This window comes from Schizosaccharomyces octosporus (assembly GCF_000150505.1).
Source record: "Schizosaccharomyces octosporus yFS286 unplaced genomic scaffold supercont6.1, whole genome shotgun sequence".
Taxonomy (NCBI): Eukaryota; Fungi; Ascomycota; class Schizosaccharomycetes; order Schizosaccharomycetales; family Schizosaccharomycetaceae; genus Schizosaccharomyces; species Schizosaccharomyces octosporus.
The window spans coordinates 2,115,870-2,142,697 of NW_013185619.1; the positions used below are offsets into that span (position 1 = coordinate 2,115,870).

Sequence of the window (26,828 nt, forward strand, 5' to 3'; positions counted from 1 at the left end):
CAAAAAAAAGCATCTCATTTCGTAATGAATTTGTCTACAAAATAGGAATGTATGGCGCGTTATACGCTAAAAAGTAATACCGCATTATGTTTGTGCGACGTTATATTTAGTAACGATTTGCAACGAAGGAAAGCATAACTCTACTTGAATGAAATTCCATCGGTAGCTGGGTAACTTTTCTCTTACCACGACCGCAACCCCTGTCTAGAAGCAAAAAGAAATGGCTTTGCGAGTTCCTAAGGCCTCTGGGCCTCAATTATTTCGCGAAGGCTATAGAATCATGCAAGGTGTCGAAGATGCCGTGATTCGTAACTGCCATGCAATTCGTGAATTGTCTGAGATAGTACGTTGGTGTCTTGGAAGACGCTTTTTCATTTTATATAGAGGACCGTTGTACTAACCTAAACAGACTAGAACATCTTTGGGACCTAATGGAAAAAATAAAATTGGTACGCATTCACCAAATAAACTTGTTTTTTGATGTTGTTGGCTAACTCGATGAAGTTGTAAACCATCTTCAGCAAACATTTCTCACAAACGATGCTGCAACCATTATAAAAGAACTAGAAGTCATTCATCCTGCAGCCAAACTCGTTGTTGATGCTACTAAACAACAAGAAAACGAAGTAAGTAGATATTGTTGTTCTCTGCGGAAATGCAGTTGAAACGCGTCATTAATTCTTTCACTAACATCATTAGCTCGGTGATGCTGCAAATTTCGTAATCGTTTTTTGTGGTGAATTGTTAGCAAAGACCGAAAACATGATTCGTATGGGCTTAACCCCTTCGGAAATCGCAAAAGGATTTGATATGGCATATAGCCATGTCACAAAAGCATTAGATGAAATTGTTGCCGACAAGATTGAAGCAGTAGAAAATGAAGGAGATTTAATTAAGGCTATTCGCACTTGTATCTCTTCTAAGCAATACGGTAACGAAGATTTTCTTTCAGACTTAGTTGCTAAAGCTATCCTTACTGTTCTTCCTAAAGATCCTTCAAAATTTAATGTTGATAACATCCGAGTTGTGAAGATTATGGGTGGAAGTCTTTACAATTCTCAAGTCGTAAAGGGTATGGTCCTCCCTAGAGAGCCAGAAGGAAGTGTGCAACGGGCTAAGAAGGCTAAAGTGGCCGTTTTCTCCTGCCCTTTGGATATTTCTCAAACTGAGACTAAGGGTACCGTTTTGTTGCATAATGCTCAAGAAATGCTTGATTTCTCTAAAGGTGAAGAAGAACAAATCGAGTCCCATATTAAGGAAATTCATGATGCTGGTGTTCGTGTTGTTGTTACTGGTGGAAATGTCAATGATTTAGTTTTGCATTATTTGAATCGTTTTGAAATTGCAGTCGTGCGCGTTCCTAGTAAATTTGATCTTCGTCGCTTATGCCGTGTCGTCGGAGCTACTCCTTTGTCTCGTGTCGGTGTTCCTATGCCGGAAGAGATGGGTTCTGTCGACGTTGTTGAGACCATAGAAATTGGTGGGGATCGTGTTACCGTCTTCCGTCAAGTGGAAGATATAACAAGAACTGCTACGATTGTCTTACGTGGTGCTACTAAGACTTATTTGGATGATATTGAACGTGCTATAGACGATGGTGTTAATATTGTTAAGGCTCTTGTAAAGGACAATCGTTTACTTTACGGTGCAGGAGCAAGCGACATGCAACTTTGTACTAGACTTATATCAATTGGTGAAAAAACCCCGGGAATTTATCAGCATGCTATAAAGCAATACGGCGAGGCTTTTGAAGTTGTACCTAGAACTATTTCAGAAAATGCCGGTCTTGATCCTACAGACATTTTGAGCAAGTTATATGCCGCTCATCAAAAGGAGGGTGGTGAATCCATTGGAGTTGACGTTGAAGTAAGTTAAAAGATTATATGTTACTATGCTAACGATTTACTTTTTAGTGTGAGGAAGAAGGCCTTTTGGATGCTAAGGAAGGTCAGTTGTTTGATGTGTTGGCTGCCAAACACTCTGCAATTCGACTTGCAACAGAAGCCGTGTTGACAGTTTTGAACGTTGACCAAGTCGTTATGTCAAAACCTGCTGGTGGTCCTAAACCTCCTGGACCTAATCCAAACTGGGATGATGATTAATAATTTTGTTTGAAATCAAAATTACGAAATTTTCAAGGTACAATGAAAGAAGTGGTTTATTTTTGCATGGCAGTTATTGAATGTTGTAAATGTAGAGTTTTACAATAGTAACAATTAAGTATCTAGAGCGTAACGTCGTATTATTTAATGAAACTACAGGTTACTTGAAATTATCATTAATCCATGAATTCCTTAGTAGTTCTTCAGAGTAAGGGCGACTATCCCTATGTATAAGTAATGATTGAACTAAAGCGCGTGCTTCAATCCATGTATCCAAACGAGTAATGGAACATCCAGCAACTTCATGCTCCTGTTCTTCCAATGGTTTACAACGAATCCAACTATAACTAAGACGAACCAACCTTTGAACATATCTTTTGATACGTACCTGAGGTTCATCTTCAAAGGGCGGCACAGCGTCAAAAGGCAAGCGGCCCTCCATCATTGCAAATAAAAGGATACCCAGTGACCAGCAATCAGCTTTATATCCGTCATGGGCAATACCAAGGTAAACTTCCGGTGCTGCGTATTCTGGGCTTCCGTACTCGGATTGTACAATATGATTTTCTTTATCGACAAATTTAGAGAATTCAAAATCAGAAACTTTGATTAACGGAAACCGGAAAGACTTCAAATCTTCAGCACCCTTAAGCTCTTTATATTTTTTAGTTAATAAAATATTTTCCAGCTTTAGATCACGGTGCACAAGAAGTTGATCGTGCAAAAAAGCGACAGCCTGAACGATTTCACCAAAGATCCTAGCTACAAAATTTGGAGAAAAACTTGAATAGTTGAATCTGGTGCATTCATAAAGGTCACCTCCTTCATAGAATGATTCTGCTAATAGAATATCTGACGGAGAAAGATAATAATTGATGAGGTTAACAATTCCACGATGCCGTAAAGAAGACAATACCTTAATTTCTTGTAAAAACCCTTTGAAAGAAGTAGATAAAATTTTGGGCTTGGAATTGCACAATAGCTTTTTTACTATAAGAGGTTGCCTTTCGGAGGAATCTTTTGAACTTGTAACTAGAAAGACGTCCCTTTGATGACCTGAAGGTAGTTGCTTTTTAATCATCCAATCCAATTCAATATGTGGATCATATTTATAAACAAGCCCAGTTTCGGATTCAGTTGGTAGGCTGTAAAAAAATTTATGATTGCTTGGATATAATACGGAATTCACTTCTAATTCAAAAAGACGCGAATAACTTGATAGTAAATTATCCCTTTGTATATTTGTTTCCTCAATTAAAGCTCTTTTGGAGGAATTGCTTGTATTGGCGTTTGAATACTTGACGGGTCGCAAAAACTGTGGCTTTTCAGTAATTTTCTGTTGACTTTGTTCATTATTATCCAAAAAATTATTATCCTGAAACATCAATTCACATTATTTTGATACTTTTATAGGTTTCCAAACAACTGAAGTAAATATGTACACTAGTTAAAGATAGAAGTTTGAAGTACGTCAATGAGTAATTTATAACAAAGATAGTTACGTTTTATATCACAAGAGACTATAAACTAAGAAGTCGGTAAATTAGAAGAAAAATTAAATATTAATTGTCAGGATAAAGTCCTGCAGCTATAGAATCTTCAGAGGAAGCTGATCCCTCTTTTTGAAAATTTTGAAAATCGTCTGTTGGTTCTTTCTGTTGATGTTCCACACTTTCCTTTGTCGGATTTTCACTGATATTGTTTTTCTCGCTGTGGGTTGAAGCAACTGAAGGAGGAAGTGGAGAAAAGGATGGCTCGACCGGATGAAGATCAGTTGAGTAAGGAGCATGATCAATAGGAGGAGAATAAGAGTCTACTTCAGGAGAATATGCATCATCACTGTTATAACTGGGATCTGTTGAGTTGTTGGTGTCTATAGGGTTCTGATTGATAGAAGGGTTTTTTCCTTCGACGACTGCAAGTATACTTGTCAATTCTGAAATGTTTGCTTCCTCTCTCTGTACTTGCTGTCTTTGATTGTCCAACAATGTTTCTAAAGAGGATATTAAAGCCAGACGAGATTCAACGCTGAGACGGTGTGTTCTTTCGCAAGACGATACGGCATTCACAAGTTGAGCTTTGAACTTTTCATTTAACTCTGGGTCATCGGATGATTTTTCTTCATACGACTTGTACAAGACATCAACAGCGCTTTTGGTTGTCGCAGAAGATTTTGCATGAATTGATGCGTCCACGAAGCGCCTAGAAAGAGACAACTAAAACATAAAAGTCAGAATTTATATCATCTGTGAAGGAGCGAATAAAAATTGCTTACCCATTCGGGCTGATCGACAGCTGAAGGTTGACCAAGGCGATTATAATCGGCTTCCATAAATTTATTTTGAAGATCTGATAGAATTTTTTTTGAAAATATCGCTCTTTGGCACCAAACATCATATACGTATTTAATCTTTGTTTTGATGGTAGAGGGAACACTTGCATATGCTTGTGAAACAGCTTCGACAACGAACTAAATAGCAAAGTTAGTTAAATGAAGTTTTATTTTACCGACATCGGGCTTTTTTTGGAGGTTACACGTACCGGCGCGACAGCGTCAATTAAGTCAGTGATTTTTTTCACACGAGACTGTTGGACGACTTCATTAATCAAATACAATAAAAGTAGTTTTTTATTAGAGGGTGCTGAGTATGTTAATAAACTGAATTTGACGGTAATGTCTTCATAGTTGCAAACCTTCGCGTAGTGATTCTAGCCAAAGTTGAATAATTTCGTTCGCATATCGTTTGTGATAAATAACCCAATGTGCGATTCCTGTTATGCTTTCCTGGGTCTCATTTAAGGTCACCAACTTCGCCGAAACAATTTCTGGAGTAAGTGCCATTCTAGCTTGTGGTGGAAAAAACCATACCTAGTGTCAAAATGGGATGCAGTCATCACGACAAAAGAGGCGACATAGACAAAATGACACGCTTAAAAACCGTACTAGAATAGATGTATATTTATAAAATAGTGTCTTTGTCCTTTAAATTCGAAGAGATGTCCAATGCAACATTGCAACATTGCATACTTCATCTCGACTATAAGAACAAACTAAACTACACCTCATGTCTACTATAATAGAAATCTTACATAGTAATCTTTCTGTCGAGCAGCTAAACAATGATTTGTATTGTCTGTTATGTATGGCTTTATTTACTAATGAAACCCAAGGAGACCTCTGTCATGCTAACTATGATTTCCTATACTTATAATTCATAGACATGGAAGGGTGAGTAATAAAGAGTAAATGTTTCGTATTGTACTTGATTCCTCTTCCTGTAAGACCAAGCCCAAGAGAGCTTGTCGAACTAAATGTTTGCTCCAAGAACGTTTGTTTGCGACTCTAAACACTGCTGAGAAATGAATCTAAACATATTGGATATTAACATGAAGTTTCAAATACCCTACGGAGCCCTGAATAACTATGATTATAAAAGAAAGCCAAAATCTCAATTATAGTCAATTTCATTCTGAGGATAGTACGAATCAAATTAAAAATCCGAAGTGTTAACAAAAGAAAGAAAAACTAATTCCAAAAAAATAAAACAAAAGTCATTATTAGTAGATATTTATGAATGCATTGATGTATCCGACTGTTGGTAAACCGCCAATACAGTACTGCACGACAGTACACTCCCAACTTCAGGCCATACCTACCACCGTGCCCTTATTACTCCTCCCAAGTGTGCTTGCTTTCAAGTTCATATAAATTACCAAAAATGTCTTGTTGGACACTTGTTCAGCAAGATTCTTTCTTAGAGACTCCCTCTAGTGATCAGTTGAAAACAGCCTTGGAGTCCAAAAATGACTTCGTTAAAATCAGTGCAATGAAAACAATCCTGCGGATAATCATTAATGGAGATCCTTTATCTTCTGTTTTAATGCATGTTATTCGCTTCGTGATGCCTTCTAGGAATAAAGAACTCAAAAAGCTTTTATACTATTACTGGGAAATCTGCCCGAAATACAACAGTGATGGTACAATGAAACAGGAAATGATTTTGGCCTGTAATTCCTTTCGAAATGATCTTCAGCATCCAAACGAGTATATTCGTGGAGCTACTTTGCGGTTTCTTTGTAAGTTGAATGAACCGGAACTTTTGGAACCTCTAATTCCTACGGTTCGCCAATGCTTGGAACATCGTCATGCCTATGTTCGTAAAAATGCAATCATGAGTGTGTTTAGTATCTACCAGACTTCTTCACACCTAATTCCTGACGCTGCCTCTTTAATTGAGGATGTACTCGTCGTAGAAACCGAAGGAACTTGCAAACGCAACGCATTAATTGTTTTGTGTACCATCGATCCTGAACATGCCGCAATGTGGCTTACGAATAATTTTGATCATATTACTTCCCTTAACGCCTCTTCTCTCTTAATTGTTATTGAATTTATTCGAAAGATCGTCATTGTCAACTCACCCGACAAAACCAAGTATTTTTCGCTTCTGTTAGAGCTCTTGCACGTGAATTCAAGTAGTGTTGTTTTTGAAGCTTCAACTTCTTTAATGAACATGACAACAAACATTCAAATTATCAAGACCGCTGCATCCCGGCTTTTGGATCTCGCTACTCGCGAAGCAGACAACAACGCAAAGCTTATTATGCTCGATAGAATTTCCGATCTTGTTCAGCATGTAAAGTCCGGACTTGATGACATCGTTACCGACGTTCTTCCATTCCTCGCCAGTACTGATTTCGATGTTTGCGAAAAAGCTATTTCCATTATATTGGGCTTAGTTACCACTAGAAACGTTGATGATATTTTAGAACAACTTCAGAAGGAGTTGTCTAAATCCAATGGTGAATCCGAAAATGATGACGCTCGTCGTCGTGCTCTCACTGAAGCAATCCACCATTGTGCAATTACTTTCCCTCAAACAGCTGCTACCGCGATACAATATCTCTTAAGTCACATTTCTGATTTTCAAAGTAAATCTGCATCAAGCGTTCTGTCTTTTGTAAAAGAAGTTATGGAGAAGTTCCCAGAACTCCGTTCTGCAAACCTTACCAAACTTTTACTTTCCTTAAAGGAATTTCGAGCAGGAAAGATTTTCCGGGGAGTTGTCTGGATTGCTGGTGAGTATTGTTTTACTGAAGCTGATATAAGAACTGCTTGGAAGAGCATTCGAGCAAGTATTGGTGAAATTCCAATTTTGGCTTCAGAGGAGCAACTTTTAAACGATGTGTCAGATCGTCAAGAACAAGAGTTGCTTGTTGATGTTCAAACGGCGCCCTCTTCAAGTCGAAAAATTCTTGCGGATGGAACCTATGCTACTGAAAGTGCTGTAACAAGTGAATCACTTAATGCTGCTAAACTTGAAGCCGTGAGAGCATCTAAAAAACCTCCCTTGAGAACTCAAATTTTAGGTGGTGATTACTATTTAGCGACAGTATTAGCTTCTGCTCTTACGAAACTCGTAATGCGTTTTCATCAAATTTCGGACAATCTTGAAAGATTAAATGCTCTTCGCGCTGAAGCAACGTTAATTATGACATCCATTATCCGCGTGGGACAATCGAAATTTGTTAAATATACAATCGATGATGATTCAATTGAGCGCATATTGAGTTGTATTAAAGTCCTTTATTCCTTTGAAGGATTTCAACCACTACAGAAGGTCTTCCTTGAAGATACTAAGAACGCGTTTTCTCACATTGTTATAGAGAATGAAAGACGCCAAAAGGCCGAAGCTTCTCTCATCAATGAACGTAACGCTATGCAGCCTGATGATACCCTCAGTATTCGACAACTTAGCAGAGCAATCGAGGAGAAAGCTGAAGCCTCTTTTGAGGCTGATGTGATTCAGGCAGCCAGTGACGGTATTGTTGTAGAAGATCTGTCCTCCAAATTAGATCATGTTGTGTCATTAACTGGATATACTGACCCGGTATACGTTGAAGCATACGTGAAGATTCAACAGTTCGATATTATTTTGGATATCCTCATAGTTAATCGTACCGATAGTACTTTGCAGAATCTTTGCCTAGAACTAGCCACCTTGGGCGACCTCAAAATTGTCGAACGACCTTCCCCGCTTAATTTGGCACCTAGGGCATTTAATTCTGTTCAAGCCACTATTAAGGTTTCCTCTACTGATTCAGGTGTAATCTTTGGTGCTGTTTCTTTTGGCGGTAAAGCTTCTGAAGAAGATCGCGTGGTTAATTTGAGCAGTATTTCTCTGAATTTGATGGATTATATTAAACCAGCCAGTTGCCCTGAATCCAAGTTCCGTAGCATGTGGACTGAATTCGAATGGGAGAACAAGGTTGATATCTCGTCCAATGAAAATATTAACTTAATGGAATTTTTGCATAAATTAATGAAGAAGACGAATATGAATTGTCTTACTCCTGACGCCAGTCTGCGGGGAGACTGTGGTTTCTTGAGTGCGAATTTGTACGCCCGCAGTATATTTGGAGAGGATGCACTGATGAGTTTGAGCGTTGAGAAGTCTACAAACGGCCCTATTTCTGGCCACGTTCGAATTCGCTCTAAGACCCAAGGAATTGCCCTTACATTAGGATCTTTAGTTGCAGCTTAAAGGATTTTCTATGACTTAAAAGACCACATTCGCTTTATGAGAAAGCTCAATCTCACACTGCTTACATTAATAGATAAATGCCGTTTTTGATAATCGGCACTCATCTTCTATTTTATGATTTGGAACACTAAGCGCAAACGTCGTTTAAATGAGTATACTAACCTTCATTTTCGAAACCTTTTCCTTACTTTTATCAATTTTTTAACAAAATTTTGCCAATAGAATAACTACTATTTGCACAGATGGATTCAATAATATTCCTTACAATATGCAACAGTATAGTTTTTCTCTCTACAGATTCGTAAGCTTTCAACATTACGGTCTTAATTTTGTATACTAGTTAATGATTTGCAATTCCATTTTAGGAATTAATCCGTTGGAAGGTAGATACAAGCTGCATCGAGAAGTTGCAATATTTTCTAATTCATATCTTGATATTCGCTAACGGTGTGTAATGTTTTACGTTACGGAACTGAATTGTTACTTGGGCCGCTACTTGACTTAGTAAACGTAAGACTGCAACTTGTCGTTAACCTATCTTTTTGTTAGGCCTGAAGTTGCAGTTTATATGGTATGGCTGGTTTATTTTTTAGATATATTTCTAATTCTTTTTAGGCCATTATAAAGAGAGTGAATCGCACGAAGGTTGCGGACGCTAAGGCCCCAAGTGGTACTGGGCAATCCACAGGCGTCCGAAAAGCTGTTTTCCAAGGCAACCGCAAGAAAACTGTTGGCGTGGATGATTTGACATTGCTTTCCAAAATTTCTGAAGATGAAATAAATAAAAATTTAGAACTTCGTTTCCGTAATGGTGAAATCTACACATACATTGGACATGTGTTGATTTCAGTCAACCCCTTTCGTGATCTGGGCATTTACACTATGGATGTTTTGAAGTCTTATCAAGGAAAAAATAGGCTTGAAACATCTCCTCACGTTTATGCAATTGCTGAAAATGCCTATTATCAAATGAAGTCGTATCACGAAAATCAATGTATTATTATTTCAGGTGAATCTGGTGCTGGTAAGACTGAAGCTGCCAAGCAAATTATGCAATATATTACTCATGTTTCAAAGTCTGTTGGTACAGAAATTGAAAAGGTTTCCGAAATTATTTTGGCGACCAACCCCCTACTTGAAAGCTTTGGCTGTGCTAAAACGCTGCGCAATAATAACTCCTCTCGTCATGGAAAATATCTTGAGATGATTTTTAATCCTTCGGGTGCTCCCATTGGTGCTAAAATCACGAACTATCTTTTGGAAAAAAATCGTATTGTTCATCAAGTTCGAAATGAAAGAAATTTCCATATATTCTATCAATTCACAAAGAGCGCCCCTCAAAAATATCGTGACGCATACGGAATTCAAGGTCCCGAAAGCTATCTTTACACTTCGGCAAGTCAATGTTTCTCTGTTGATGGTATGTCTGATGAGAGAGATTTCCAAGGCACAGTAAATGCGATGCAAGTAATCGGTATTACAGAGAGTGAGCAAGACGAGATCTTTAAAATAATCGCAATTATCTTATGGCTTGGTAATATCCAGTTTCAAGAAGGCCCTGACGGTGGCAGTGTAATTACCGACAAAAGCATTTCAGAATTTTTAGGATATCTGATAGGTGCTTCTGCTCCTTTAATTGAGAAGGCTTTGACTATTAGAATTATGCAAACACAACATGGTTCCAGAAGAGGATCCGTCTATGAGGTCCCTCTCAACCCAACCCAAGCATTAGCTGTCCGGGATGCTTTGGCTATGGCTCTTTATAACTGTCTTTTTGACTGGATTGTGGAACGTGTAAACAAAGCATTGGTTACTTCAGATAGATCCGCGAACACTTCAATTGGTATTCTTGATATTTATGGTTTTGAGATTTTCGAGCACAACTCTTTCGAGCAGCTTTGCATTAATTACGTCAATGAGAAGTTACAACAAATTTTTATTGAACTTACACTCAAAACCGAACAAGAGGAATACGTTCGTGAACAGATTGAGTGGACTCCTATTAAGTATTTCAACAACAAAGTCGTTTGTGATTTAATTGAATCTAAGAGACCTCCTGGTCTCTTTGCCGCTATGAACGATGCTATAGCTACTGCGCACGCTGATTCATCTGCTGCTGATAATGCTTTTGCTCAGCGCTTGAACTTCCTTTCGAGTAACCCTCATTTTGAACCCAGACAAACTCAATTTATCGTTAAGCACTACGCTGGTGATGTTACCTATGATACAATGGGTATGACTGACAAGAACAAAGATCAGTTGGCTACAGATATTTTGAACCTTGTACACTCATCTAGTAACAACTTCTTGAAGTCTATTTTCCCTGCTCCTCAAGAAACGAATGCCAGACGCCGCCCTCCTACAGCTGGTGATCGCATTAAAGCCTCTGCGAATGACCTGGTTGATACTTTGATGAAATGTCAACCATCATATATTCGTACGATTAAGCCTAATCAAACAAAGTCACCTCAGGACTATGACACTCGTATGGTTTTACACCAAGTTAAGTATCTTGGTCTTCAGGAAAATATTCGTATTCGACGTGCTGGTTTTGCTTATCGCCAAGCGTTTGATACGTTCGCCCAACGCTTCTCCGTGTTGAGTAGCAAAACCAGTTATGCTGGTGAATATACTTGGCAAGGTGATGATACAACTGCTTGCGAACAAATTTTGAAGGATACTAATATCCCCCCTACTGAGTATCAGATGGGTACTAGTAAAGTGTTTATAAAAAATCCCGAAACGCTTTTTGCTTTAGAAGATATGCGTGACAAATTTTGGGATAGTATGGCCATAAGAATTCAACGGGCCTGGCGTGCTTATGTCAGAAGAAGATCAGAGGCAGCTTCTTCTATTCAGAAGTTGTGGAATCGTAATAAAGTTAATGTTGAACTTCAGCGCGTTCGCGATGAAGGTTCGAAACTTTTGCAAGGGAAGAAGGAGCGAAGAAGATACAGTATGTTAGGATCTCGAAAGTTCCACGGTGATTACTTGTCAGCCTCCAAACCCAATGGTACTTTATGGAGTACCTGTGGTTTAAGTTCTGGTGATGTCGTGATATTCTCCATGCGTTGCGAGGTGCTCGTTCATAAATTAGGCCGTTCTTCTAAACCTTCTCCTCGTCAACTTGTTTTAACCAAAAAGGCCCTGTACTTGGTTATTACTAAGATTGTTGATCATCAACTTACCCAGCAGGTCGAGAAGAAATTCCCTGTTGCATCTATCGATTCGGTCAACTTGACAAACTTACAGGATGACTGGGTCGCAGTACGAAATAAATCCAGTCCAGATGGTGATATGTTTTTGCGTTGCTTTTTCAAAACTGAATTGATTACAATACTTCGCAGTATCAATCGTCAAATTCAAGTTGTTGTGGGCCCAACCATTGAATATTGCCGTAAACAAGGAAAGACTTTAACCGTTAAAACCCAAAAAGAGGAAACTGCAAATGATTATGACTATTATAAGAGTAGCACCATTCGTGTTGGAACTGGCTTGCCTCCAAATAGTGTTAGCAAACCATTCCCTCGTCTTGCTAGTGGTGTATCTCCAAACGTGAGACAGCCTCCTGTACAGGCAGCTACAAAACCAGCACCAGTGAAGAGAGCAGCTCAACCCAAACCACAGCCAAGACAGCAACCGCAGCCCACGCAGAATAAGACTACTACGCCGGTGTCTCAGGCGAAAACAGCTCAGCCATCGCCTCCTTCAGTCGCGGGCTTGTATGAAATTAACCAAACAACGCAGATATTTCCTGAGGAGCAAACAATTTCACCCTCGACAGCTCCGCAGCCCGTAAAATCTCCTGCCGCTACTAAGCCTGCTGCTTCTGCGACCCCTGGTCAAGCTCCTCCTGCTCCTCCACCACCAGCTCCCCCAGCTGCTCCTCAAAAACCACTTTACATTGCTCTGTATGATTTTACAGGTCGAAGTGCCAATGAGATGTCCATAAAGAAAGATGAGATACTTGAAATTGTACTTAAGGAGCCTAGTGGATGGTGGCTTGCTGTCAAGAATGGATTAGAAGGATGGGTACCCGCAACATACGTAACTGAAAGCAAGGGTAGTTCCGTGACCGCTGAACCACCAGTAAACAACGGTGATTCTAGTTCTGGAGTAAACAACTTAGCTGGTTCACTCGCCGATGCACTTCGTATGCGCGCATCTGCTGTACGAGGTAGCGATGATGAAGAGGACTGGTAAAAAGGGCATCCGATGTACATATAATGACTTCCAAATTTTTGCAATCGAAAACAAAGCTCAGCCCTTTACTATCATTTTTTTATGTCTTAGATACTATAAGTATTGCCATGTCAATTAATGAAATAAATCGTTTTATTTTATTTTATTAGCGTATGTTGAGTAATGTAAGTTAAACAAGCATGTCAAAAACTAAGCAGTTTAAATATGTTCTCCCATTTTATTGTAAAACTGATAATAAACTGAGAAAATACATGGGTTTTCATTATTGTACTGTGAACATAATCAATAGTGATCCATTGACTGAATAACGTCTAAATTCCTTTGGCGACCGTGGAAAGAACAGCTTGTTTTAACATGGGACTACGATCGAGGAGTGACATGCCGAGCGAACGTATGCCGTTGACAAAACAATTATCGAAAGCATATAGTTTATGAAACTTATCGGCGGTGCCTAGATAAACGTGATTCCTAAAGTAACGATTTTTAAAATAAGGCTGAAGCGTGAACATACTACCAGGATCTTGACCGTGTTGGATAGCATAAGAAAGGGCATTTGTCAAGGCTTCAGCATCTTGTATACCGGTGTTCATTCCCTGTCCAGCAAGTGGGTGAGTATTATGAGCAGCATCACCACACAATGCAACATTCTCTTTTACATATTCCTCGACATGAGCCATACGAAGAGGAAATGATGCACGTGTATTAGGAACAATTTCTGTAACTTGAGGAGGTCTGTCGGATGATAAACAACGTCCCTTAGTTTCAATCCTCCAGTCCAGCTGCTTTTCCAAATTATCAGGCTTACTAACGTCCATCTTTAAAAGATAATCTAAATCAACTTGATCTAAGATAAAAGCGGCATTTAAAAGTTTGACGAATACAGGCTCAGGCAAACCAAGCAACTTCTTTGCTAGTTCTGAATGAATAGACCAAACAAAAGTAGCATTGTCTCCTGGAAGAGGGAGGTATGCCAAAGGTCCCGTAGGCAGGAAGCGCTGAAAAGCAACCGAAGGTAAATTGTTATGTGAAACCCTTAATGTTCCAACAACACCATGCGAAGAATATGCCCATCCAGGCATTTCTATCTTGGAAAATCGGCGGACTATAGAGTTTCTACCATCAGCGCCAACCAACAATCGTGTGCGAAGTATTCCATGAGTTGATGTGTGTATACAAGGTATGTTGGTATGCTCATCTCTTGTTATTTCTTCAATATTACAAGGGACTAAAAAATCAAATTTGTCTTGATGGAGATCCTTTCTTTTTAAAATCGACCGCAATAAACCGTATTGCAAATTCACATTTTCCGCCATGAAAGCCATCGGTTCCCTGTCCTTTGGTTGATCAAAGTGTATTTTTGAATTAGTTATACCATCATAAGCAATAATATGTTGAAACGGTTGCAATCTTTCTTTGCGCATTAGATCCCATGCTCCGATTCTTTCAAAGAATTTACGACTGCGAGACATCACGGACACACAGCGGTTCGAATATGAAGTGGGATTCCAATCTTGAATCTTCATAGTATTTTGGTTGTCTAAGATAGCTACTTTTAATGACCGCGTATAAGGATTAGTTTGTAATCCCGCAGCTAAGGCCAGTCCAACGGGACCAGTTCCAACGATTGTAATATCATAATCCGATTTTGATATATTCGACTGAGAAGCAAACCTACGAATACCTTTGGGTGAAATTCGTAAAGCAACACTAGACAATTGCATCGTGACAAGATTCAATATTATTAAATGATAAAAGTCTTTAAACAATGCTTAAACTTTTGAAACTCTTTATACGGTTAGTTCTCCAATCTAATACATATCGATGTTGTAAGGTTCTGTGTAATCGTATGTTAGTAGTGTCAGCTTGTAGGACAAAGTACTTGGTTTAAGTGATTAATGGGAGTTAATTGGTAAGACTGAATTTACTCATTACATTTTAGAATTCAATTATTTGTGATATTTATTGATTATAGATTTTCTCTGTACTCTAAGATTATTCACACGGCTGACGATTTGAATTATTACACCAGTCTTTGGATGAAATTCCTTCGTCGTGGAGTACCGACAATTACCATTTAAGGAAACTCTCATGAACTGATACCGTTTTCTTTTTTTCATTACCAAGACTTTAAATTAATAACATCTTGCTTATAGACATTTACCCTACACTACATGACAGTGTCTTAACATCACAAGGAATAAGAATAGAATTCATAACAGAGCGAATAATAAATATAAATACATAATTAGAGACCCGGCACATAAGAATAAACACATGAGAGATCTTGATGAACTAAGAAGGAAGAGAAGCATACCATAATAAATAATACTTCACAAGCCGATGTAAATCCAGCAAACAATCATAACAACATAATATAAATGAAAAATGATACGTAAACAAAGTCATCAACAAACCTAGATAGGGTTTGGAAAGTAGCGTCAACGTCTGTAAACAAAGAGTATTTGTTTACATTTTGTTTTTGTTTATATACAGTATACCACGGATTTGAATTGGCCAAAACCCAACCTCATTTCAAGAAAAAGGTAGGAAAAAACCTTCCTTTTCTTTTCTTATTTTTTGGATAGCCTGTTTTTTTGGTACGTGGGCTGCAAATTTCGAAGATAATAAAGATGTCCAAATCGGTTGCCAGTAATTCCGACATAGATCAAGAAAGTCGTGACGATTTACAGGTTCAGCATCAGGATACTCGTAACGAATTACAAGAAAAGAATGATGCTGGCTTCGATTTGCAGACCAACGAAGGTGATCTACCTGGCTTAACTGAAAATCAGTCGAAAAAGCCTTTGGCGAGCAACTCGTCAATAGAAGAAGGTTCCCGCGTATCTGAAAAACCAAGACTTTATGAAAATGATGAAGAAAGACAATCAGAGTATTATCCTTCCGATTCTGACAGCCAGCTTGCTCGTAGTTTACATAGCGAAGCTTTTGAAAAACCCAGCGGTGCGAAAGGACAACACTTACAAGTTTATACTCAAGAATTCCATGTACAAACTCCTTTAACACCTCAGTCAGCCACGGATAGAACGATCGTATCGCCATCCGACGGCGTATCCCCTACTGAATCAGTTGTTTCAACAAAACCAGATCCAGTTTTTCCAAACAGACAAGGGGGTTTCGCATCAGAATCTGCAAACAATTCTGTGAGCATTTGCTTATACCACAAGCAGTACGGCAAATGGAGGCTAAACATTACTGACGAAGATGACAATCACACAATAGAAGCGTATGCTCAACATTTCAGCAGCGACAACCGTCCCTCCATTTTTTATTTGTTACGAGGTATTTCATTTGGTCCAGAATATGACTATGTATTACGTCCCAAACATTGGTGGAATCCTCTGAGCGAAAAAGTAATGCGAAAGGAGGTAGTAGTTCGAAAAATTGACACTCATCCAGGATGCCGGTCAGTGTATGAACGCTACCATCAGAAGAAAATTCAGGGAGGTGAAGATTTATTGATCGTGCCAGTATATGGATTAAATATGTGGGTTGTCTCCTTAATAGTTGCAAGCGCTGCTGGATCAGTGATAATTGGCTTATGGATGCGACTTTCAGATCCCTTTTTTGCACATGGAATGCTTCTCAACCTCGGGTTAGGAAGTATTGGTAGTTTCTTATACTTGCTTTCGAACACCTGGTGCAGATAAAGTATTATTTAGAATCCACATTTCACCATTGCTTGCTAATTTGATAGAAAGCACTTGTACTGAATCATCTAGGTATAGATTATCTTTTTGTTTAATAACATTTATGGTTGATCCACTAAGTGACTTATATTCTCCATTACCATGAGAAGGACTGGCGGAGATGAAATGGGATTTAATGAAACGATGTAAATTTCCCTGAGCTTGATCTTCAGTAATATGAACTGGCTCAGAAGGCATTTCGAACTTGGCTTCCAATGTATCCAACTTCCATGGCTTTACCTTCATATTTTGGAATGCTAAATCCGTGGGTACCAAGAGCGTAGTATTTTCGTTACTACTTTGTAGTCTTTCAACAAGCTCGGGAAATTGCATAAGAATATCGGAAAATATGTTGCAATCCCTTGAACCAGCTAATAGCTCAAACAAACGGGGTTCGTGAGTAGCCTGCATTTGGAATGGCTTCTGATGGAACGAGAAAGCAGTTGCAATATGCACGAATGTAGTCAAGAAGAAGAAGACGTTTAAGATATATGATGACAGTAGCTTCATGCTAAGACCGTAACTTTCTATAGCGAGACAAAAGTCTATATATTATCGCTATAGCTATGGATAAGGGAAATACTTAATCCCACTGAGAAGACTTCTAAAATCGTTGCTAAATTGCTTAAGGTAATTAATGGTCTCAATATACAGTAACTAAATGAAAAACCGTTTCAATAAAAATGGATGAAACAGTTATGAATAAACAACGGCAGTTTTAACTAAACGTATTCGATGGAAGTCGAATAAAGTGAATTGAAGTAAAGATTTGTTGAAGTGACGATTATAAGAAGCAGTGGTGATCATAAATAGTGTACTGGAGGTTTAACTATGATGTACAGGATGATATGTCAAAGGTTTCCTTAAATCAATTCCTTATTATTTAATTCAATTAATAATTTGTTATATGTAGTCCCATTGTTATGTTAAGAGACGTATCATGTACACTTCTTACTTGAGACTCACCATAAACATGAAGTACTTTATCAAAATAATCCAAAAATAAAGAGAAAGCTAAGAATAAATGTTTTAAAATAATTACAGATTGAAGATTCTTTTTGGACGCATCTTTGGGCATTAGTTATCGAAGTTTGAACTTCGTTACCTAAACCATATATTGAACTAATATTCAGGTTTCGCGTTTTTCGTGTATCTTCTGTTAAAGATAACATTTACGAAAGGGTTCAATAAAACAAAAATTGGTGTCCAGCAATTTCAGAGCCTACTTATTGAGGAACAACTTCGGTTTCATCAAAGTAAGAACTAATTATTTCCTAGCAAGTGAAATCCCTTAAGACAAGCAAGAGAAGAAGATAATTACGATGTTTGAATGATGGAACTATCTCCAAAGGATGATATTACTAATGTATTGAATAATGGGTCGCCGCAGTCAGCGGACCCTTCTTTATGGGCCATTTTTGGGCAAAACTCGATGGAAGATTCGAACGAAAGGCGAAATATTGGCTCTGAAGCAGACAATGGTATTTTTGACCTTAGCCAGTTAAACGAACATCAACTGGCTTCCTCTGTACCCAATCCCATAGGCTTGTCAGGCCATGATGGTCTCATAGCCAAAAACTTTGAAGAAGCTGATACTTCTGGTAAGCAAGAAGCATCAATGTTAAACCAGCATATGCTCAATACCGAAGCGGCTCAAAAAGGTTTGGATGCGAAAGGTCGACAGTCGGTGAATGGCATTCGTAAAGGTAAACGTGTTTCTGCTACCGCTAATTCTCTTGAACGTAATGGAACCCAGTTTGTCTCAAATGAGGCTCCAATTGCCGTTAAGTCTAGCATCCCTGCCCTTCCAAGAACTACATACGAAAGACTCTGTTACGAGTCAGCAATTGCCAGTGGATTATCTCCTAATTCTCTTTCCGACGAAGAAGTGGAATTACTTTCCGAAATCTTAGATAATCCAAATTGGTTGTCCCTATATTTGAAAATACGCAATGGCATATGCTATCTTTGGCATAGAAATCCAACACTATTTGTGTCCTTTAATGAAGCTTTGGGTATAGTCCGCGATAAGATGGCATTTCCCCTGGCATCCCTTGCTTTTGAGTTTTTAACACGCAATGGATATATTAATTATGGATCACTAAACATTTCTCAGAATGTACAACCAGGAGAAACTCTTCCTCGGAAAACGATAGCTGTTGTTGGCGCTGGTATGGCTGGAGTAAGTTGTGCACGACAATTGGCAAATCTATTTGCCCAGTACGAACAAGACTTTACAACACGAGGTGAGCAGCCTCCGCAATTGATTGTATATGAGGCATCAAGTCGTTTAGGAGGTCATGTATTTTCCCATGAGATATCACTGATTGAATCATTAAGTGAAGAAGAACAGGTTGGGCTTCAAATGGACATACCTCAAGCATGTACGGTAAATTTGTCGTCTGATTTTCTATATGGCTTTCCATTTTTAGAAAATGATCCGCTGCATATCATTGTTTCACAACAACTTTCACTAGATGAAGTACTACGCCAAACACAGAATGTAGCTCTGTATGATTCCGACGCATGTCGGATAGATCAGAGGTACATAGACAGAATTTTGATGTTATTTCGGTCCTTACTTGATTATTTCTTTTCAATGAAAAACGATCAGCTTTTAAATATTGTGTCCTCCCCCAAACAAAAGTTTATTGGCGCTCTTCAGAGTTTGGATTGGCATTTGGTTGGTGATATTTTTCCTTTATCTACTCAGGATTCACTAAAAATCTTCTTAGAGGATTCCTTTAGAAATCTTAACCATTCACTACACTTTTCCATTCCCGAAACCCGAGTTTTTGAGTGGTGTGTCGAGTACCTAAAACAAACATCTTACGCGCCGTTAGAATCAATAAAGCCGACATCATTCAATTCTATTAACTTTCCTTTTGGTGAAGATGTTCCTTCGTATGCAATTAAGAATGGCATGTCAACCTTGATCGAAGCACTAGCTACAACTCCTAGTCCTCTACCTATTCTCTTTGATCATACTATCCAGTCAGTCGATGTAGACGATCAAAAAGTTCAATTATCATTTACGAATGAGGAATCCGTAACAGTTGATAAGGTGGTAATGTGTCTACCCATCGACAAATATCGAAATTCTACCGTTTCATTTCGACCAGCGATATCAGAGAACAAGATCAATGCTTTGAATAAATGCTATATGTTAAATCGTAAAAAAATAGTTTTTCTGTTTAACAAGCAGTTTTGGGAACTTAACAGAAGCATTTTTGGATCTTTAACTTCTAGCAAGAAAAATTATATATTTAACGACTGTTCAGACATATATGGATTACCATCATTAAGCGTGTATGTTGATATTCCTGCGCATCAGCAGGTCGTTGACAGAGACATTGTTCATGATATCCTTGCTGAACTTCGTAGTATTTTTAAGGTGGAGAACTTGCAACCTTTAAGGACTGTTATCACCAACTGGGAAAACAATGCATTTTTGAACCATTCTTCTTATACCATCTCTCCCGATTCATCTTTAGAAGATTATTCTATTTTGAGAGAAAGTATGGGCGACACTGTATATTTTGCCAGCGAAGCATTGTCAAAAGACCACCCTGGGACTCTAAGAGGGGCTTTCCAGTCTGGTCTACTGGCAGCTAAAGATATCCTTAGCTCTTTAATTGGAGATGTTGCTGTTCCTAGTACCTTGATAGTGGAAGAAAAACTTGAAGGATCCGAATCCAGTCGTAAACGATCAGCAGGACAGACGTATGATACTAGAAGGAAGGATAATGATGACGATAAAGCTCTCAGTTATTACCATGACTACCTTAGATTGAGGAAGCAGAGACTTGAAAAAGAAGAGCAGGAATGTGAACTTCTAATAGCTGAATTGCTTGGCACTCGCCCTACCGCCCCTGCTAGACCGAGTGCTAATCCATACTTGATATATCAAAAAACTCAATGGCATGTGTGCAGAGCATTGGCAGACCAAGAAAAGCAAAGAAGCACTGGCGATCCTGAAGTACGAGCTACTAAGAATGAAATTAGGGCCAAGCTTGGAAAGACTTGGAGAGCTCTCGATGATTTAGGGAAACAACCCTGGGTTGATGAGGTCACTGCTAGAAGAGCAAATTATTCCAGTCGTTTGGAAGAATATCAAAGACAAATAAATGGCTATAATGTTCGTGCCGCCCAAATCCGCGATGAACATCTTCGCAAGTGTGAATCACAGCCACTGCCCGAAGAAGAAGCAAGGTTAAAGATTCTTTCACAAGAAGAAGATGAACGTGCACAAAAGCGAAGACTTTTAGAAAACACAGCATTGAACGACAGTGACGAGGAATATCGAGACGATATGGATTATGAAGAACAATTTGATGATAATTTTTCTGATACATTCACATAACTACAATAATTAAATAAAAAATGTACGCATGGATCACTGGTGCAAGAATTTTTCAGAAAAAACGATCTAAATCTATCTTCGTAAGAAATTTAATTATAATTTATATGCCATTCTTGTGTAATGAGATGTATCAATTATCATATATATTGCTTTCGTTTGATACTCCTAGACATACTTAATGTTTTATCGAGGTCACTACACAGTACCTGGCATTAAACCAATTGAACTTAATAAAGTTAGTTTTAATAAGGTGTACAGACAAAGATAAAAAATGGCAAAAAAAGTTTCGTCTCAGCTATCGTTTGACCCTCCAGAATCCCTGGACAAGGATCAAGTTGTTGCTAGAGTATTGCAACTTAGGGGTTCAGCATTATTCACAGTTTGTGAACCAAATGGAAAAGAATTACTTGTCGAAATGCCTGCAAAATATCGGAGTAAAGCGTGGATTAAACGAGGTGGATATGTCGTAGTGGACAAATCCGAATTTACAGATCAACAAAACAAAATCGATGGTTCTATTGTATACGTCGTTCAGCACCCATTAAAAAACTGGGAAAAACAATCTTACTGGTAAGCACCTTTTTGATACAAGTATATATACTTACACGAATTATTAACAAATGCTAGGCCGAAAGAGTTCATCAATGATACCGCTGCTGATGTGGATGAAAGTAGCAGTAGTGAAAGTGCAGAGGAGAGTGACTAATACATTCATATCCCTGACAAAAACTTATTTTATTAACCTTACATTAAGTTATTTTTATTGCTTATTAGAACTGAAATATGTACTCCAGAATCTAAAATCATAACTTATAGTACTACCAATAGCATTTGACTCGTAAATAACTCCACTAATAATTTCTTATCGTAAATGCATTATAGATTACTTAATAGTTACCAAGCGTTTGCTTTATAGCAGTCCTAAAAACGTTAGTATTTTGGTTTGATCAGCGATCGTATACACCTACCTCTCCATAAAAAGCAAGAACAATGGTTCTGTCATCAAATTTGTAACCTCGCATTTCTTGCATGGCAGTTACTGCCGATTCGATATCAGCAAACCTAACGTATACTTTTCCAATACCGAGGGAAGGAGTGTCAGAAAATCCTTTTTGTTGGGGAATTTTTATGTCTAAAACTTTTCCATATTGGGATAATTGGGTGCCAATAGCTTCTTGGATTTCTAAACTATGTTAAATTTCGTCCGAAATGTATGCACTTACCTTCACATTCTTTAGGATCTGTAGCTTCATTCTCCGTGACTACATTGTGAATCTGTAAAACACGTGTAGCCTGAGTTTTTGGATCACTTTTGGCTAGTTCTGTTAAAGCAACCATTCCCACATTACTTTCGGGTATCTTTTGGTTTAAACCAACACAAGAAAAGCCAACACTGATTTTCTTGTCATTAAATTCCATCCCATCCAAATTTTGAATTGCCTTCTCTGTATTCTCGGGGTTGCGGTATTCACAAAATCCAAAGCCCCTTGAAGAGTTGTCTGCAACGTCTTTTATCAATTGAAAACTTAATAATTCTCCAAACGGTTTAAATAATTCAATTACATTTTGTTCGCTTAAATTTGAAGGGAAATTGGTGAAATAGACTTTATTTTTGGAATCCAATACTTCGTTTTGCGTAAAGTCTGAGCTTCTCTGATTTGCAGTCTCATCTGTAATCTGTGGGACAATATAATTTTTAATCCTGTTAAAAGTTATTAATATATCTGGAGCATATTGGGCGGTATGTAATCCCCATAAAAATGTTGCGTCTTCTGGTCTTGACAATTCTAAAATTGCGTATTTATCTTCTTTGCAAAAATAAGCATTCGAAAAATGACTTGTTTCTGGTTTATGATATGTTGTGGATATAAACAAATCTTCGATAAATGACTTAAACGTGTTTATGTCAAAATCGGAGGGAAGATTGGAAACAACTAATCTTCGAGCTTGACGGCTAGCTCCTGGTTGCAAGGGAGGTGGTGGGGCCATAATACTTCCAGCCGCAGATCGAGCAAACTCAAGGAGTTTTTCGGGATCACTATTAGCAGTTCGAGGCGCACCAGGAAGGGGAAATAAACCAGACATTTTAGCTTGATCAGCGGTTACTAATTCATAACCAGGAGGCTTAATATCCCACTGAGAATTTTGACGAACCCATTCATTGATTGGCTTCACATCCCTAAGCTGCTCCAACTCGCGTTCTAAAGATTGCAAATTACGGGTTCTGTTTGGTGGTGGACTCAAACTTTTACGCCTAAACGACTGTCTTGAAGAATGGTAATCATGGTCATCATAACGTCTTCTCTTTGGTCGTTCTTCGTCTCTAGGACTTCTCTCTCTATACTCTCTATAATCTCTATAATCTCGATGTCGTCGATAATCATGGTCATCTCTGTGACGACGTCTGTAGTCATCTCGATAATGACTTCTTTCTGTATCGCGAGAAGAATATCTATCCATACGTCCACCATTTTCATCTCGAGGATCACGACTCCTCCTCAAAGAGCGCGATTCCGAAATTCTAGACGATAAATCCATTTTATGACTTAAAATAAAAACAATTAGCGAGAAAGACCTAATACCGTTTGTAGATAATTTATAGTAGTAAGGAAAAATAAGACAAATCAATTGCGAGCAGCGATAGTTCGTCGTTTCCGCAGTCAGTTATAAAATATAGCTTGAACAGTATGCCAAGTCGGAATAGAAAGCAAGGATTAGTAAAATATGCAGTCTTTTTTATATCACTAACGAAGTTGATGCCAAAACCTATTTTCTTGAATGGATTTTTCTAAGAGACGGTGGTGGTGACCTTTAAGGATTAATGTTAGTCAGTTACTGCACAATAATCAAACTACTGTGTTTGGTTTAATTTTAACAAATTGCTTTAATTGAGACTTAATATTAAAGGAAAATATACAACAAATCAACTGTCACTTCTATTTTTGAAATGATCGACGTGTTGGAAAAGTACCATCTTTAGCTTTTTTCAAAAGAAAATAAGACACCTTGGAACCGCATATAAATAGCTGTATCAGCTGCCTATTTTTGTTATTCTATAATTAGTTAACAAATATCTCAGTTTACAAAGGATGCAAGCTAATTACAGTTTATTTTAAGTGTAGGATTAGCTTTAAGTGAATATTTCTAGTATTTTTAGATCGTATTTATGGGTTTGACATAGTTACAAGAACTGTGTACCTGTTTTTTTCCTCTAAAGATTGAAATTCTTTTGTGAAAAAGCGAAATAATGAAACGCTATCTTCAGGATGAGTTAGAAGATGAATACCCGGCTAATGAAAATCAATATCCAGCGAGAAATGCGAAGAATTTGGCAAACCAAAATCCGAGAAAACATCCTAAAACCAATTCAACTGAAAGTTCGATGTACTTGTTGGGGTTTAAACAAATACTTTCCACGGTTCTAGGTAATGAGTCTCATCTCTTAACGCAAGAAGAGCTAGTCGTAATGGATAAATTCAAGGTTCTTTCATGCGATGATCAATATCTCTTTGTTCGCCTTTTCATGAGAAAGCGTGATAAATGGTTTCGAGTTGCGCAGCTCAATTATTTGGATTGCCAGAATATAGCAGAATCCTGCGCAGGACTTGTAAAATTTGGATTTTTTGTTGACGATAATTCGATGACCATTGAGGAGTTATTAGACATAATGACTTCAGAGGAATTGCGAACGGTAGCTCGTTTCAGTAAAATAAAAGGAAAATCGAGAAAAGAAATTATCGAGTCAATTATCGATCTGTCAAGAAAACAATCTGTCCTCCATACTAATGGTCAGTTGTTTCTTTCCTTCAATGGAACAGGAAACTTGAACAACCAGACGAAGCAGCTTAAAAAGCAGCTTTTATATTACAGTGGAAGATGCGTAAAGCCGAAAAAAAGCATTGTGGAACTTTTTCACCGAATACACGTAGTATACTTTCGTTCCACGATGTATGATGAACATTCCTTAACTTCTTTGATCTTAGTTCGAATCAAGAAAACGGTATATCCGACTTATCAGATATCTCGTACATCAAATATATTCGAATCTAGGTTAATTTTAATGGAATATGTTGAGGCGCTAGAGCTTTGTAAAAAGGCCTTACCGCTGTTTGAAAGTCTTACTTTGTCAAATGAAGAAGCTCTTGGGAGTGCTGTTGATCTTTTCTTTGATATTTACCCAAAATGGCTCTCCTATGTCAATAGTGATATGTTAAAGTTTGCAAATTCTTTTGAGGAAAATGTACAACATCTATACAGTTTCATTTTCTCCTATCGTCCAGGAGCCGTCTATACCTATTTGGTTCATAAAGGCACAAATATTTTAGGAAAACTGCGTTTAGTTGAACTTGAGATTGAAGTTCTCGATACTCTACTTGCTCAGAACATTTACTTGACTGGCAAAAGGGGTTTTTGGTATAATAGGAAAGCACTTTTGGAAGGCAATTACAAAACTTCAGATGTGAGTATGCTACGTACTTGGCAACATCGAGCTCTTTGTACCTGTGTACATGGCGTTGAAGACAAAAATACACACATGAAATATCAGTTTGTCCTTCAGAGAAGACTTCTGCGACTTGAAAAGGTATTAATGACGCCCGAAACAGATAGACATGATTTTTCGTATAACTTCCAAAATAAACCCTCAAATATTACGATTTTTGGTAAAAGAAAGGATCTAGCGGATAAAAGTCAGCAAAGAACACTTTGGCTTACATCAAAGGGAACAGTACTGACAGTCGAACAGTTTGCAGCCGAGTATTACATATCACTTGGTTGGTCTGCTGTTCACTCTGAAAGCAGTATTTTCCTGACTTTGTTTGCTTTGGTTTTCTGGGATATTTTGTTTATGGACGTACCTGGTGTTTTCCAATCCGCATTTCAATCAGCACCTTTAGATTTGCCTACAGATTTATTTTTTTCGGCAAGGGAATACGCAATTCGTGAAAGACTTCTAGAAGTTGAATACGGCTATGCTGAAAAGTACATCAAGGAAGTTTATACCCGTGAGTCCGAAAATCAACCGGTATGCATAGGGCTACAGTGGTCTTATTCTCTTGAGATGCTGCTTTCTGTTACACATTGTATTCCTGGTAAAGGCTTAGCTTCTATATTCCATGCTATGGCACAAGATTATAAAAATGCTTCAAGTGGTATGCCAGATTTGTGCCTGTGGAATGCTGAAAAGAAAACCTTTTTACTTTCAGAGGTAAAAAGTGACAGCGACAGATTGTCCGAGCCCCAGAAATTTTGGATTGATTTATTATTGAGTGCAAGTTTACCGGTTGAAGTATGTCATGTGCTCACGGATGAAAACAAAAATTCTTTGTAATCATAAGCGTTTCAGTAAATTTGCTGGAAGATCAGACAGGATACATCGTTGAAGTGTAATTGTAAATATGCTTTTAAGTTGAGTTTTGAATCTTTTTGCTCTTTTTTATTAATCGTTTTAATGTGAGTAACAGATCTGTTCACATTTTATATCCACGTTATTCTCGCCAGTAATAAGGATGATATAATGGATAGGCAGGCTTCATTTCCTCCTTCCTTTGGAAACTAGTTTATATCTTATTCTTACCTCTCTATCGTTTCTAATATTTAATAAAATGTTTTTCTTGTTGAGTATATTTTCGTGTGATCTCTAAGAACACCTTTAATTATTTTATAATACCTAAGACTTGATTGAGGGAATTGAAAGTATCCCTTTCGGTTTGTAATTCATTTCTACCATTTTAATGAAGATTTCCTTAATATTAATAAATTTTTCCCAATCTTGCTTTTATGGATGGTGAATAACCTAATAAACAAACAAGTACTTGATTAAGTACGTATACTGCTGGTTATGAAACTTTTCGAATACATTATTACTGCGCAATTTTATTGTATTAGTTACTTAAATAGAACTATTTAA

The 26,828-nt window shown here is 37.9% G+C and overlaps 12 protein-coding genes across 12 annotated transcripts; 7 read left to right on the forward strand and 5 right to left on the reverse strand.

Annotated features, from left to right (window-relative positions):
- The first annotated feature begins 118 nt into the window (after nucleotides 1-118).
- On the forward strand, nucleotides 119-2,274 carry SOCG_03510 (chaperonin-containing T-complex theta subunit Cct8). Its single transcript, XM_013161998.1, has 5 exons — nucleotides 119-343; nucleotides 410-449; nucleotides 505-626; nucleotides 700-1,866; nucleotides 1,914-2,274. Exons 1-5 carry the CDS (start codon nucleotides 221-223, stop codon nucleotides 2,100-2,102), a joined length of 1,641 nt encoding a protein of 546 aa, XP_013017452.1. The 5' UTR covers nucleotides 119-220; the 3' UTR covers nucleotides 2,103-2,274.
- On the reverse strand, nucleotides 2,171-3,616 carry SOCG_03511 (CAMK protein kinase Ppk27). The gene has a single exon (XM_013161999.1). The coding sequence runs from the start codon at nucleotides 3,484-3,486 to the stop codon at nucleotides 2,263-2,265; it is 1,224 nt and encodes a 407-aa protein (XP_013017453.1). The 5' UTR covers nucleotides 3,487-3,616; the 3' UTR covers nucleotides 2,171-2,262.
- SOCG_03512 (RNA polymerase II transcription termination factor) lies at nucleotides 3,605-5,007 on the reverse strand. The gene is made up of 4 exons (XM_013162000.1): nucleotides 4,797-5,007; nucleotides 4,644-4,744; nucleotides 4,378-4,572; nucleotides 3,605-4,318 (listed from the first exon to the last, which is right to left on the reverse strand). The coding sequence occupies exons 1-4, from the start codon at nucleotides 4,942-4,944 to the stop codon at nucleotides 3,665-3,667; spliced, it is 1,098 nt and encodes a 365-aa protein (XP_013017454.1). The 5' UTR covers nucleotides 4,945-5,007; the 3' UTR covers nucleotides 3,605-3,664.
- Nucleotides 5,008-5,169: 162 nt separating this feature from the next.
- On the forward strand, nucleotides 5,170-8,948 carry SOCG_03513 (coatomer beta subunit). The gene has a single exon (XM_013162001.1). The coding sequence runs from the start codon at nucleotides 5,822-5,824 to the stop codon at nucleotides 8,645-8,647; it is 2,826 nt and encodes a 941-aa protein (XP_013017455.1). The 5' UTR covers nucleotides 5,170-5,821; the 3' UTR covers nucleotides 8,648-8,948.
- Nucleotides 8,949-9,126: 178 nt separating this feature from the next.
- Nucleotides 9,127-12,990, forward strand: SOCG_03514 (myosin type I). Its single transcript, XM_013162002.1, has 2 exons — nucleotides 9,127-9,218; nucleotides 9,263-12,990. Exons 1-2 carry the CDS (start codon nucleotides 9,216-9,218, stop codon nucleotides 12,848-12,850), a joined length of 3,591 nt encoding a protein of 1,196 aa, XP_013017456.1. The 5' UTR covers nucleotides 9,127-9,215; the 3' UTR covers nucleotides 12,851-12,990.
- SOCG_03515 (monooxygenase Coq6) lies at nucleotides 12,962-14,798 on the reverse strand. The gene has a single exon (XM_013162003.1). It carries the CDS (start codon nucleotides 14,569-14,571, stop codon nucleotides 13,162-13,164), a length of 1,410 nt encoding a protein of 469 aa, XP_013017457.1. The 5' UTR covers nucleotides 14,572-14,798; the 3' UTR covers nucleotides 12,962-13,161.
- A 171-nt stretch (nucleotides 14,799-14,969) lies between these two features.
- Nucleotides 14,970-17,470, reverse strand: SOCG_03517 (meiotically upregulated Mug57). The gene has a single exon (XM_013162005.1). It carries the CDS (start codon nucleotides 17,065-17,067, stop codon nucleotides 16,486-16,488), a length of 582 nt encoding a protein of 193 aa, XP_013017459.1. The 5' UTR covers nucleotides 17,068-17,470; the 3' UTR covers nucleotides 14,970-16,485.
- On the forward strand, nucleotides 15,371-16,330 carry SOCG_03516 (meiotically upregulated Mug97; the record flags this gene model as incomplete). Its single annotated transcript, XM_013162004.1, has 2 exons — nucleotides 15,371-16,221; nucleotides 16,268-16,330. Exons 1-2 carry the CDS (start codon nucleotides 15,481-15,483, stop codon nucleotides 16,328-16,330), a joined length of 804 nt encoding a protein of 267 aa, XP_013017458.1. The 5' UTR covers nucleotides 15,371-15,480.
- On the forward strand, nucleotides 17,448-21,145 carry SOCG_03518 (histone demethylase SWIRM1). Its single transcript, XM_013162006.1, has one exon. The coding sequence runs from the start codon at nucleotides 17,888-17,890 to the stop codon at nucleotides 20,918-20,920; it is 3,033 nt and encodes a 1,010-aa protein (XP_013017460.1). The 5' UTR covers nucleotides 17,448-17,887; the 3' UTR covers nucleotides 20,921-21,145.
- Nucleotides 21,085-21,771, forward strand: SOCG_03519 (translation initiation factor eIF1A-like protein). The gene is made up of 2 exons (XM_013162007.1): nucleotides 21,085-21,490; nucleotides 21,548-21,771. The coding sequence occupies exons 1-2, from the start codon at nucleotides 21,192-21,194 to the stop codon at nucleotides 21,624-21,626; spliced, it is 378 nt and encodes a 125-aa protein (XP_013017461.1). The 5' UTR covers nucleotides 21,085-21,191; the 3' UTR covers nucleotides 21,627-21,771.
- Nucleotides 21,635-23,888, reverse strand: SOCG_03520 (U2AF large subunit). Its single transcript, XM_013162008.1, has 3 exons — nucleotides 22,144-23,888; nucleotides 21,889-22,103; nucleotides 21,635-21,841 (listed from the first exon to the last, which is right to left on the reverse strand). Exons 1-3 carry the CDS (start codon nucleotides 23,456-23,458, stop codon nucleotides 21,815-21,817), a joined length of 1,557 nt encoding a protein of 518 aa, XP_013017462.1. The 5' UTR covers nucleotides 23,459-23,888; the 3' UTR covers nucleotides 21,635-21,814.
- Nucleotides 23,587-26,541, forward strand: SOCG_03521 (VRR-NUC nuclease associated domain-containing protein). The gene has a single exon (XM_013162009.1). The coding sequence runs from the start codon at nucleotides 24,168-24,170 to the stop codon at nucleotides 26,247-26,249; it is 2,082 nt and encodes a 693-aa protein (XP_013017463.1). The 5' UTR covers nucleotides 23,587-24,167; the 3' UTR covers nucleotides 26,250-26,541.
- Nucleotides 26,542-26,828: the final 287 nt, after the last annotated feature.